The sequence below is a fragment of the Schistocerca gregaria genome, chromosome 2, assembly GCF_023897955.1.
Source record: "Schistocerca gregaria isolate iqSchGreg1 chromosome 2, iqSchGreg1.2, whole genome shotgun sequence".
Lineage (NCBI taxonomy): Eukaryota > Metazoa > Arthropoda > Insecta > Orthoptera > Acrididae > Schistocerca > Schistocerca gregaria.
Genome location: NC_064921.1, coordinates 292,961,653 through 292,975,854, shown reverse-complemented (window position 1 = coordinate 292,975,854; position 14,202 = coordinate 292,961,653). Strand labels below are relative to the sequence as shown.

The following is a 14,202-nucleotide window of genomic DNA, read 5'->3' as shown; positions in this document are numbered from 1 at the left end:
TTGGAAGAGCAGTTGAATGGAATGGACAGTGTCTTGATAGGAGGATAAAGTAGTAAGGGAGTTTTGCTATTTGGGGAGTAAAATAGCTGATGATGGTCGAAGTAGAGAGGATATAAAATGTAGACTGGCAATGGCAAGGAAAGCGTTTCTGAAGAAGAGAAATTTGTTAACATCGGGTATAGATTTAACTGTCAGGAAGTCGTTTCTGAAAGTATTTGTATGGAGTGTAGCCATGTATGGAAGTGAAACATGGACAATAAATAGTTTGGACAAGAAGAGAATAGGAGTTTTCAAAATGTGGTGCTACATAAGATTGTTGAAGATTAGGTGGGTAGATCACGTAGCTAATGAGGAGGTTTTGAATAGGATTGGGGAGAAGAGAAGTTTGTGGCACAATTAGACTAGAAGAAGGGATCTGTTGGTAGGACATGTCCTGAGGCATCAAGGGATCACAAATTTAGGATTGGAGGGCAGCGTGGAGGGTAAAAATCGTAGAGGGAGACCAAGATATGAATACACTAAGCAGTTTCAGAAGGATGTAGGTTACAGTAGGTACTGGGAGATGAAGGAGCTTGCACAGGATAGATTAGCATGGAGAGCTGCATCAAACCAGTTTTAGGACTGAAGACCACAACAACAACAACAACATAATGTGGTAATTCAGATACCAGTATTAATGCCACCATGTTTTAGATGTGTGAGCATTCCCATTGCTAGCTAGCTTAAGAAATACTTCAGTTTATGAACATTTTCTGGCTGTGGTGAGCCTAATGGAGAATTCGAAACATTTGTAGAATACATCTGGCAGCTATGTAGCCGTTTATTTCCTAGGATGGTGCAGAATTATCCTACTGCGAGGAAGTTTCATATCTGCTCACACTCCGCTGGAGAGTGAAAATCTCTTTCTGGAAACGTCCCCCAGACTGTGGCTAAGCCATGTCTCCGCAATATCCTTTCTTTCAGGAGTGCTAGTTCTGTAAGGTTCGCAGGAGAGCTTCTGTAAGGTTTGGAAGGTAGGAGACAAGATACTGGCTGAAGTAAAGCTGTGAGTACCGAGTGTGAGTCGTGCTTCGGTAGCTCAGATGGTAGAGCACTTGCCCGCCAAAGGCAAAGGTCCCGAGTTCGAGTCTCGGTCGGGCACACAGTTTTAATCTGCCAGGAAGTTTCATATCAGTGCACACTCTGCTACAGAGTGAAAATCTCATTCTGGAAACGTCCCCCAGGCTGTGGCTAAGACATGTCTCTGCAATATCCTTTCTTTCAGGTGTGCTAGTTCTGCAAGGTTCGCAGGAGAGCTTCTGTAAAATTTGGAAGGTAGGAGACGAGATACTGGCAGAAGTAAAGCTGTGAGTATGGAGTGTGAGTCGTGCTTCGGTAGCTCAGATGGTAGAGCACTTGCCCGCGAAAGGCAAAGGTCCCGAGTTCGAATCTCGGTCGGGCACACAGTTTTAATCTGCCAGGAAGCTTTAATTACACAGCTGTTTGCATGCAGTGCTATATATAGACTCAAAAAGATTTGCCCCTCCAGCCACCATACTCTGGCCCTTTCTCGGTGTTGTAACACATTCTGTATAATGTCTCCATTGCATATGTTGAAAAGCATGTGTTTTTTCCTCAGCTGTCCCAGACACCTTGGTGACATCTCATGCCACAAACAACCTATTGTCATGGGGTCATATTTCCCAGACCCTGAGCAACCCTGCGTCACCAGCCTGTGGATACATCTGCATCACAACTGACAGCTTTGCTACCACCATGGCATCCAACCCACACAAGAGCCAGTCATCATGTAAAACATAAGATTTTAATCAACAAACTTACTTCAGAAGTGGTACTAGTACAGTAGACCACCTGCAAGTCGTGAACAAAACTATAGAATAAAGCAATGTGTATGAATTACTTCTTTGTCTGGGATTCATAGATTTGAGAAAAAATGTGCTTGCCTAAGTATCAATAAAATGTTTACTAGATCTCTCAAGAATATATGTCAGTGCTACAGTTTCTATCATACTTCACCAGAATAAATGACAAATCAGAACAGAGAGCTCAACCAGGCAAGGAGATTTGTACCTCCAAAACTATTCTGGACAGTCCTAGAGGAAGTTTTTAGTTTCCTCAGCTCACCTCAACATATTTTTTATTTGACAAATATCTTTATGAACACATTGATGGTGATGCCAATGAGAAGCCCTCTGTCACCAGTAGTGGTCAACGTAAGAGAAGGAGCTGGACTTTGCTAATTTTGATCCTGATTTTTGGAGACATTTTGTGAGACATCTGTGGTTGTTTCCATGGTAGAACTTATTCATTTATTTGTCCATGAGACCTTGTTGTTACATAGACTGTATATGAGATGTTGGACGTCATTTAACAGAACACTGTTCCCATCATTTTAACATCATCAACCTCTTAAGGTTACACTACTTATTACTGGTACATTATTTGTATTTGTTCAGTGGTTGCAATGTTACTATGGTTTCCGCAGATAAGAGTGGTACATTGTTATTCATACTGGCACATTATTATCTATCAAAATACTCTTTCAGACTGTAGAAGCAGTGATCAATTAGATATACTGTGGCTTTGAACCCTGCTGTGTTGTTTACAGGTTGTATGTTATTTGGTAGTTTCCTGAATAAATTTTTTTCCAAGGTGCAGAACACTTTAGTGGAGCTTAGTTTTTGTATGGTGCATATAGATATCCATTTTTTGCCTTGTGTTGTGAGTATTACATCTTCATTTTTGAGGAAGGGTGGCGGATTTTCAATTGCACAATGCTGTATGAATACTATGGTTTCAAGTATATGAAGGCATGGTAGGGGGAGGATTTGCAGTTTTCTGAAGAGTGGCTTGCAAGATTTTCTGTGTTTGGCACACCTTCTATGATTCTCATGATTCTTTTTTCGATTCTAAATACTTTGATGGTGTTTGGAGAAGCTCCCCAGAAAATGACTCCATACTTCAGGACTGACTGAACACTTGAATATTACACATTTTAGGCAGTCTTTGGTGAAACTCTCAATATGAATTCCCCACCTGACATTTTACAGGGTCCAGAGCCCAAGAAACTTTGTCAGGTCAACTCCATTTACAGCTTTGTTTGACAACTACATATTTATAGTATGTGGAACCTTTTACTTGACATTATGGAAGTTGATTGCTACAGTTTTTCCTTCATTTATACTTATTGTATGTGAACCATTTTGCTATGATACCCATTGTCTTTGTTATGTTATCTTGTAGTACGTTTTCTGATTTTGCAGTAATGAGAAAGCTTGTGTTGTCAACAAATTGCTAAGCATTTTGATACTGTATGTTTGTTTAATGGTCATTTACAGATAAGAGGAAAAGCACTTGTTCCAGTGCTGATGCTTGTGGAACACCATATTTCATGTCTTGGTAATCTGAAAAATGGATTGTTATTTTGTTGCAGTCAGTGTGATGTATTTCCACTGTTTGTTTGCGTCCATGAAGGTATAGCCTGACCCAGTCATTAGATGTGCTTCTGATGCCTAGTTGATTTAATTTCTATAGGAGTGCTTCATGATCTACAATATCAATTGCTTTTGACTAGTCAAGGCATACACCAGCCATATATTCACCACTGGCCACTTTCTGGTAAATTTTGCATAGGAATTCATAGATACCACTGCTGGTTAAGTGGTTCTTCCTAAACCTGTGTTGTGCTGTAGATAGGATTTGATAGTTTTCCATAAAGGCAGTAAGTCTTTTCTGGAAGACCTTCTCTAGAATTTTTGAAAAGTCAGACAATAGGGCAATTGACCTGTTATTGCGAACTTCTTTGTTTCCTTTTTTGTAGATTGGTTCCAATTTTGCAATTTTTAGACAAGCAGGTGCAGTCCCTGATGCCAGTCCACTATTGCATAAATTGTTAGTGGTTCTACAATGGTAATAAAAGACATCATCAGGCCTTGGACCACCTTAATTCCACCCATGGAAAAAGAAGAAAAAAATCATCATGGAAATAGAAAAGAACACATGCTTCCATTTCTGCACATTTCAGTTCATCTCTAAACTGACAGCACCTTGGGACATTAAGTCTATTGTAAGCCAACAAACAGATTTGTATCTGCAAGTAGCCATCCCTGCTGCACATGGATGGTGTCCTAAACACACATTTCTATAGGGCACATACTATTGCAGATGACAACTATCTGTGTGAAACCAGAATGTCTCAAAAATGTGGCTCAAGGTAGGCTACATGTCACACAAAATATGCAAGGCTCTGCCTTTCACACTCTATGTGAGCATCCTAGGTCAAAAGGCTGAGGAGGAAAGATTCAAATCCATGATCTCCCTACTATACGTAAGGAGTCTTTCTTCTAAAATATGTTAGAACCTAAGCATGTACTGAAGGTTCTCATTATTTCTGTGAAGGACTGCTTAATGCTATGTGTACAAATAACACATGTCAGTGTGGACTTTCATATGCTGGGCAAACAACATCAGTCATTACGTGGGATATTGATAATACACTCATCTGCTACAGCCCAAAAAAAGTCAGTAGTGGCTGAACACGGCACTGAGACAGCCCACTACACGGAGTATGAAAATATGAAGTTTCTAACTTCTACATCATCCTTCTGGGAATTGGTGATTAGGAAAGTCATCAAAATCCAATAGACAAATGGTTCTATTTATCCCAGTTATTGTTTTACCTTGGTTGAAATATGAAAATCATCATTTGGAATAGCCACCTCTCAGAGACAATAGCACAGAACCAGAGATCTTAATGTCTAGTGTTTATAAACTACCATAGAATACATGACACAATCTCCGTTATAGAGAGTGTATCAGTAGTACAGGTCATCGCTGTTGAGTGACATTTTTTCAGCTGTGATGATCTGTCTCTGCAAGCATTGTCTTTATTAGGTGGGTGGGAGGGCTTCAGCATCATTATTATGTCCCTGAAGATGACTGGATAATTCTCAGCCAAAATATCAGCAGAGGACACTTACTGGATACAGCTGCAGTCCTGGAACTTTGTAAACTTGTTAGAACAAGCCTTATGCCATGGAAGCAAGAAGATTCATTTCCAAACCTGTTGTTATGAAAGACATTTATCAACAAAATCACAAAGTTAAAGCTAACAGAATCAGTGAATGGGCTACCATGAACTGTCATTGTCACAGATAATCAGTATTAAATTGCGTCCAGTGCTTGGTCCATGCTACTAAAACCACTTCAAAACAAAGTTGAATGCCCGGTTACCTCACTACTCACTTTACAATATTAAGGAATTCTTCTATATGTGTGACAGTGGCATTAGCTTTTATAACTTTGCTGTTTTATCGTCTACTGTATTTAATATCCACTGCATTACTATGAATGAATGAGAAAACCTATTTCACTGCAAAATAGTCAAGGGCTAATAAAGATTCCTCATTCCTGGTGTTTTACATGATAAATTAACAATCAGTCTAAGAGGTGGGACACATAATAGCAATTGATTTGCAGATTTTTTAAAATTTAGTGTTTCTTCATTTACAAAGAAGTTCACTTGGACATCATATATGTAGCAAACAAAAAAATTTCGATGATATGTTACTAGTAACAATGCAAAAAAATGTTTTGGACAGAGAACATAGCTATATTTTATCACACTACGGGGAAGTAATTTAAATAAGTATGTGATACCTACTACATTATAGCTAAAATGGTATTTGAAGTTCTATGTACTTACAAGTGATAATGGAAATACAAACGTCCTGAAAGTGTAATTGTTCACTATCCTTACATAGTGTTTGACCTGTTTCAAGTAGCTATTTGACTGCAGCTGTAGTACATCTTGGACAACACAAAGAGCAAAGTGAAATGTCTGTATTTCCTGTAAATAATGTAGATAATTACTAAGGGGTATAGTTTCTTTTGCTAAAAAGTAATTCAGTTTTTTTAGATATGCTTACATTACATAAAATTGGGCATAATAAAGTATGAGCATGATTTCACAGTTTACTATGTAAATGTAGATAATAATTACTATTCATCATAATATAAGGTGCATTAAAAAAGAAACAATCCGGAGGCTGAAAAATGAAAACTGTCGAAGGGTAGTATTGCCATTGCCTATAGAAGGTGTGGTTCCTATAGGTCCACAGATGGTCCAGCTTGCTGCTAGAGGGCACAGTGCACACCTTCATGAAATCAAATTACTTAATGTAATCAATGCTGGCTACAATTGGTCCACTACATCAAGACTGAACTACTGTCATTTTTCAACCTCCTTAATACATGCTGTTAGTCATATGATGCCTGTAATCATTTTAATTGTCTCAAGGCTTTGTGAGTGGTTTGTTGTAAATCTGTCTTGACAAAATATGTTGAACTATGAGCAATTTAATAACTGTGTAATACTTGTGGTTGGTGAAGAATGGGAACTTTTACAACATACCAGTTGAACATTTGTCGCTGTCTAACTTGTGGAGCATTATGTGTGTAATTATGTATGTCTTTACATGTTGATAACATCTATACAATTTACATTACCTACAGATGAATAAATAAATAAATAAATAAAAGATTGAAAATGGCATTATCTTGATCAGATTTTTCTGACACTACATTGTTCTGTGGAAAGGACTGAATGTTTACATAGGAAACCTGAGAACTCTTTCAAAACAATTTCTAGCCTTTTTGAGAAAACAAATAATAGTGCAACAGACTGGTAATTTGCTACATCTTGTTTCTTTCCTTTCCTGAATAGCGGCTTGAGTTTGATGCTTTTAAACAATATGGAAAAGCTCCAGTTGACAGCAAATGGTTGCAAGTATTGTAGAGCTGTTTAACAATAAGGTGACCACAGATCTTACTATAGAAATCTGAGATGCTTTCCACGCCTGTATGATATTTAAACTTTAATTTATAATTATTGTTAAAATGTGTTTCTCATTTGCTGATATTGAAAAGAGAGAAGTAGATTTGTTTTTCGAGGACTCAGGTAAAACGTAACTATTACTAATTATGAAAAGGATAGATTACATAATGTAGGCTATGAACTGCTTGGACAAGTTGATAAATTTACTTATCTGGGCAGTAATATTACCAGGGATGGAAGGAGCAAGGCAGACGTGAGAAGTAGAATAGCTCAAGCAAAGGCTGCTTTTAACAAGAAGAAAAACATATTAACATCTAAGAGCATCAGCCTTGGAATCAGGAAAAGATTTTTGAAATCATATGTGTGGAGCGTGGCATGCTATGGGTGTGAAACGTGGACTCTCAGGACAGAGGAAGACCAGAAGCTAAATTCTTTTGAAATGTGGTGCTGTAGACACATGCTAAAAATAAAATGAATCGACAAGGTCACAAATGAAGTGGTTCTGGAAAGAGCAGGTGAGAAGAGAAGCTTCTGGAGCTTCATTGTTAAAAGAAGAGTGCAATTTACAGGCCATCTATTAAGACATACAGGACTCCTGAACACAATCGTAGAGGAATATGTCGAGGGAAAAAGACCAAGAGGAAGACCACCACTGAGGTACATGGATCAAATCGTGAAAGATGTGGGATGTAACGCCTATAAAGAAATGAAGAGAAAAGCTGAAAGACGCACAGAATGGAGACAAGCTGTCATTGTAGCTGTTGCAAACCAATCCTTGGATTGACCACTACAGAAGAAGAAGATCATAATAGTTGATATTCCAACCTTGACTTTCTACTGTTTGACTATTATTACTGTTTGATTTGGGTCTACTGACAACCACACACTTAAATTTGAAAATTGCAGTATTACAATTTCTCTTCTTCTTCTTATTCTTCTTCTTATTCCACTTCTTCAGCACTAGAGACCATGATGGGCCTTCACCTCCTCAACAATCTGTGACCATGTGTCTCAGTTCTCTGCTTTTGTCTTCCATCTTGGTAAGGCCAGCCATCTTGCACCTGGTTGACCCTTCCTTCCTTGGAGCAGAATCTTGTTTTTGTTGCTCCTGTTGTCTGTCACCCTCTTCATATCGCCTAATCAGTGTATTCTCTAAGATTTAATAAGTTTTGATTTATCTTTCCCATGTATAAGCTGTTGTAATTTTTGGTTGTTTCTTACTCTCCAGCCCTCTGGCTCTTTCTCAAGCTGTAAATCTGATACAGGATTTTCCCTTCAAATGCCCTTAGGTTTTTTATATCCACTTCTATTATTGTCCACATTTCTGGTCCACACAATTTCTCTTGGACACATAATTGTTATGCCATAATTGTCAACGGCATGACAAAAATTTGTGGGCTTTACTTGTCTGCTGTTTTGCTATTTTCTGTACAATTTCTACTTTGTTATTGACAATTCTAATATAACTTCCGTTTGCCACTTTGTTCACCTCACTGATTACTTAGTTAAGTACTGTCTTGTATGTTTTCAAAAGCTCTTTGTTGCTGATGGCAAAAATCACTTTTGAGTGAACTATGATTCGCACAGTACAATACAAGACACAAAAGTTATTTACCTGTAGCCTTTGCCTCCTTGCACAGGGTTCAGATTGGAAATCATGACCAACACAAAAGAAATTTAAAAGGTGCCTCAATAAACACTCCGAATAATTATTTATCATCTACATTCAAGTTAATTCTTAGTAGCTACATCACACATAGACTCCAGTGTCATTGTTGTGAAGCTGTGTCACAAGTATTTGTGTATTTTAAACAGGTATCTGTTGTCACAAATACAGATGACTATTTTCTTAGAAAAATACTAATGCATTTAAGTACATGTTAGGCATGTGACTGCCGATAAACAGTAACTATTCACTACAACTAAGGAATCAGCAGCTTGTTTCAAAATAGAGGCTTCCTTCCTTCTTTAATTGTGTGCATTTAGCTTGTATAATCACACATTGATTAAGCAGTACAGTGATAGCTTATTGTAATGTAGGGACAGATTATGTTTCTATTAATCGGTCGTATTCTACTAATGGAACTAAAATGATATGGCATTAAAGGCATTCCTTTTGGATAGGCAGTGTCTTAACAGTAGAAAAAAGAAGGCCACTTTAACAAATAATACAAGAGGAATAACATTAAATTTAGAGTGGGGAAATATTAAATACTGTGTATTGCAAGGCTCAGTTCTTAGCCCTCACATGTTTTTTGACCTACAAATTGATTGACTTGGGAAGACATTTCAAAAACTGTGATGTTTGCTGATGGCATAAGTATTCTGATAAAGGGTTCCAACATATCCATATGAGATACAGCCAGTAGAATAAGGGGACAGACCTACATATAATTCAGCAACCAGCTTAATGTTTAAGGTTACTAATTCTCATACTATGCAATTTGAAACAAATCAAAATTACTTACAAGTACCTGAATTAGACATCAATGAGTCTACTGTGCATACTTTCACCATTACTGTTTCTACACACAGCTTTGCCTTCCACTTGTTTCATCACAACCTATCCCTCTTCCATCTGCCTTCTCTCACCCTGTCCCTCATACAACTGCCTTCTCATAGCCTTTTGCTCATTCGCCTGCCTCTTCACACCTCCCCCCTTTTCCACCTCACACCCTCTTCTCTCTTTCCATCTCCTCCTCCCCCTGTCTTTGTCTATCTCCTTCCCTCCACTCCCTCTCCATCCACACATACACACACACACACACACACACACACACACACACACACACACACACACACACTCCATTTATACATTCTGGTCAGTTACTAAAGACAAATAGAGTTCCTGATGAACTGTAATTATGTCCATGTTTTCAACGTGTATATATTTAAAAATAATATATTGAGAAGAAATTTAACTGTGGATAATAGTTGCTTTACTTCAATAATAACCAAACAAATCTTGTGTAATAAACCAAAAAGCCATCCAAACAATTACAGAAAACAAAACTGATACATAATCTGATAAAAAATCTGTCTTTAAAATTCCCATATGATAGACATTAACTTTTGGTAATTTATCATTCACTAGAAAGCTTCCTTTCGCATTGTATTGTGCACCTATGGTGCAATGTTCATAATTTTGAATTATATGAGGAACAATAAGCTTAAATAAACTATTAAGATCATCAAAACTGATGGCTGGCCTTTTATTTCTGGCAAGCTACTCTCTTATAACAGGTAGTGAAAGGCTGAGGTTCTGAACCTGGAAACACCAACTATACAATTTCAATGCCTATAAGACCCCCAAGAAGAAAGATAAGTAGGAAGTGCTTACTTGTTTTCTTGACTGATACATGAATTGAAAAATCTGAACTCACATCAAACCTGACAGAACATGCTAATTCTAGTTGTGGACTCAAGTAAAGGTCACAATACAAATACATAAATTAATCTAGATGTAATTGCCATAGCTGTCATAGTGATTAAATTATTATTTGTCATAATTTGTTGATGAAATATTTCGCAGAAGTAGCCTGCAGTACTGTATCCTGAATACAGCTTGACTTTTTCCACATCCCTGAAGAGTTTCCTTCACAACGGGGTTTACAGAACACAATTTGTGAACTAATTACTCACTGCCTGTCTTTTGTTAGTGCATACCTCAACTCAGTCCACATGCCGGAAGACACTGAATGAGCAGAAGAAGTGCATCTTAAACATAGTGAAAGTTTACAAGTTCACAGAGAAACTAATTTCTTGTAGTATCCTATGTGCTATTCCAAAGCATTTTATTCAGTGGAGGCTCTAAGATAGACAGCCAACCTTCTGTGCTAACTAACGTTATGGAAACTGTAATGAAAAAAATGAGATTCTTAAGTTACTTTGAGAGTAATATTTGCAATGTGTTAGTTGGCTGTTGGTAAGAAAGCTGCACAACTATGACAGTGTTTGATCTGATAAGAAAGATAAGTACTTCTACAAAGAGAAGGAATCCATAGCATTAACACTGTGAGCTGAGTAAATCATTTGACAGTATAATGTCTTACTGAACAGTCTGAAACATTATGTCATTGATATTGCCATGGCTTAGAAGCCCCTTTTGGAAAACAGTCAACAGATCATACCTATTCATGGAGCAAAGTCACATGATGCAGTTCAGGGACCCACTCTTGGACATACTTTGTCTTCTCTTATGGAATGAATGTACAACAATACAGCGCACAAGATGCAAGATCAATAAATCATTTATTATGCTAAATGATCAGCAAGTCTTTTGTATGTAAATGCTGATAAGTTGTTGTTTACCAAATAGAAGAGATGCTGTGTACTGGACGGTGACAAAGAAAAGATGTAGACTCCTTATCTCCTTAAACTTCACAGCTACCACTCCCCCCCCCCCCCCCCCCCCCATCCCTCATACACACGTAGTCACTGTAGTCTCTCAACACTGCCCAATGTCTCTTCTACATGTGAAGGAATCTGTCATCATATGCATACATCACTTATGAGACAGGATTGATGGCAAATACCTACATTCAGGAAGTGAAATGTTTAGTACTGCCAACACACCCACATGAATGTTAGAGTGATTACATTATCTTAGGTTTCAGACCTGCTACTTCCTTCCTCAGGGAAGAGAGAGAAATAGAATGTAGAGCATTAAAAAGGAAAGGCAGGTCACTCAGACTCAAAGATGAGAGAGACCTAACTGAAAGAAGTAATAGTTCCAAATGACAGTTCCAAATGCTAGGATAACGATATCATTATTTCTTTTGTGCTTGTCTGTCAGCAGTATTAAACATTTTGTCCTCCTGAAAACAAGTACTGACCAGCAGTTCTGCCTCACATTTACTAATTCTCATGAAACAGTTTTGGTTTGGTGAATGTTATTCTTATTTCTTCTTTGTATTTCCATCCATGCATTAAATACATTATGTAAATGTAATAACTGAACATCTGTGAATGAATATTCAAGGACATTTCCAATCTTACACTTATTTACCTCTACATATACCCACTAATATTATTTGTGGCATATAATAAAAAGTTTAAAATTGATATGCACTTTAGATGCATGAACAGAAGTAATCTGTATAAAGATTAATCATTCCCATGCAAGATTACAAGGTGTTTTTTTTCAATTTGAGGCAAAATACATTAATGAGGAGAATCTAGAAATAGAACAGGTTATTGAGAATGTTCATAAATTAATGACTATATTAAAATTATACCTTAAAGCCAAAATGTATCAACACTGATATTTTTAGTTTGCAATTCAGAATCAGCATTAATATAACAAATGTTTATTAAAATAAATCACACTCATTTGGTATTTCTAGACTCACACTTGTTGAGTATATAACAGTAGGTGAACAGCAGTTAATAATATAATTAGAGAAAAGCAGCTTTAAATGGTGGGAGCTACTCTGAAAAATAAACACTAATTGTAGCTTTTTAATGGATTAATAGTCTCTCAAGTGCATTTGAGAAATAAGATGAGACATCTATTATAGATTATAGTTTGTTATTAACATAATCTATGGAAGCTGTTTCTATTGCTTCATCTATGTGCTAATTTATACTTTCAGTCAGTTCGGAATTTGTGAATTCTCCTTGATAATGTGTTTATGAAGCACAATGTGTGAATGAATAAACAATAGGTCAATAAGTGTCCACCTTCACAACAAAAGAAATAAGGACAAATTAAGATGCACACATCATAAATTTTAATTTACTGAAACATTAATTCCATAAAAAGGAGTATAGTTAATAGAAGATTTTCCAGTTCAGACTCACTGCAGAGTCTGCTGAACAACAGAAATGAAAAAAATACAAAAAAAGTGTCTGTAAAAGTCCAATTTCTGCTAGGCACAGGACGCATTTTACAGTGCAATGACAAGTTTAAGAAAATCATATGGTGTAAAGAAAGGATGTAGTCTTTCATAAATATAATTATTTTATAAGCTTTATGAGTTTTAAAAAATCATTGGCTAGTATACACAAACGAATTTGTGTTGTGTTGTTTCGACTCAGACTGCAATGACATTTGTCCCCCCCAACAGAAACAATTAAAATGAGAAGAAATAACAGGCAATACAAAATTCTGCTAGTCATTTAAATGCAAGAATATCATAAATATTTAAGTAGAATCAAATAATTATTGTTATTGAGAGTATAAAGAGAAAAAGTTAAAATAGAAACCCAAGTAACAATGAAACTATTTCATAAACTTACAAAGTTCCAGATAGTCAAAAATCTTCCCCAGTATTTCTCAAGACCATGAGTCCATTCAAGATCTACTGGTACCTTTCCTTCACCTAATTTAGCAGCGAAATAATAAAACACAAAAACATGATGCAAAACAATACCTAAATGAAAAATGAAGCTCTTTGTACTCATTTTAGTTCCAGGCATTTTAGTCTCTGTGTGTGCTAGCTCTGTCAGCACAAAAGTGTTGTACCTTCTTTAAAATCACTCATGCAGATGAGTGAAGGTCAAAGTCTTGTGTATTTCTACTTGCATGCTGCAGTAGTAATACTTACATAACTGTGTCAGTCTATCCTGTTTCTTTAAAAAAATAAAAATTCAGCAGCCTCTTGCCCTCCATAAGACACAATAAAAATTTGGTCACCTTGATATGCCCAGTCCATTTCACAACTGGAACTGCTAGGAAGCAGACAAACTTGAAACTAAACTATGTGTTTAGAAATACATTCTTGTGCTCCTTATCATTTATTCTTCTTCCTTTTTTTCTGCCATGTGTGCAGAAGCTCTTTTTTTGTGAAGTCCAGGTTACACTTACCAGTACAATCAGACATTCATTACTCAGTCATTCTTAGTTTAAATCTAGTAAAATAATAATAGTTGATACATTATGATCATTTGATTCACTAAATTGATGTTTCCTTGTGCCTACATACAAATAAATAACTTACTACTTTGTCAAAATTTTCAAATGAAGTCAGCAGACATTATACTACCTTAACACTCCTCAATTTTTTCTAATGTTTTCTGCATGAAAGACAGTATGTCAAGAATTTATTTAGTCTGTAACAAAACTTTTTCCTGTGCTTCTGAGAAGTATGTGACTCTGCATGCCTTCCTTATTGTATTATATTGCATGTTTATTGGTCCATTTTCATTATACAGCACAAATGATCTCTGAGAAATCAAATACATAGTAAACTGTACTTGTGTGGTAGGATGATATTCTAATTTTATGCATCTTTGCCTATCCCCTTGTTCAATAAATGCTAATATCTAAGTTACAGTGTATTAGATAAAATATTTTGTTGTTAAAATGAACAAATGTATCGAATGAATGACATAGGTGTAGATGTATTAGTGTGACAGACAGTTTA

At 36.5% G+C, this 14,202-nt stretch overlaps 1 protein-coding gene across 2 annotated transcripts in view; it reads right to left on the bottom strand.

The window, feature by feature from the left end:
• Nucleotides 1-13,366, bottom strand: part of LOC126336901 (androgen-dependent TFPI-regulating protein-like) — a 63,890-nt gene extending 50,524 nt beyond the window's left edge. Inside the window, exons 1-2 of one of the 2 annotated variants that reach the window (XM_050001027.1) lie at nt 13,076-13,364; nt 5,705-5,848 (exon numbers count right to left, since the gene is read on the bottom strand). In XM_050001027.1, the coding sequence (XP_049856984.1) occupies nt 5,705-5,848; nt 13,076-13,255 (324 nt within the window). In that variant the 5' untranslated portion in view covers nt 13,256-13,364. Of the gene's footprint in view, nt 1-5,704; nt 5,849-13,075 lie in introns of both variants that reach the window. The other variant, XM_050001028.1, reaches the window with a different exon arrangement.
• Nucleotides 13,367-14,202: the final 836 nt, after the last annotated feature.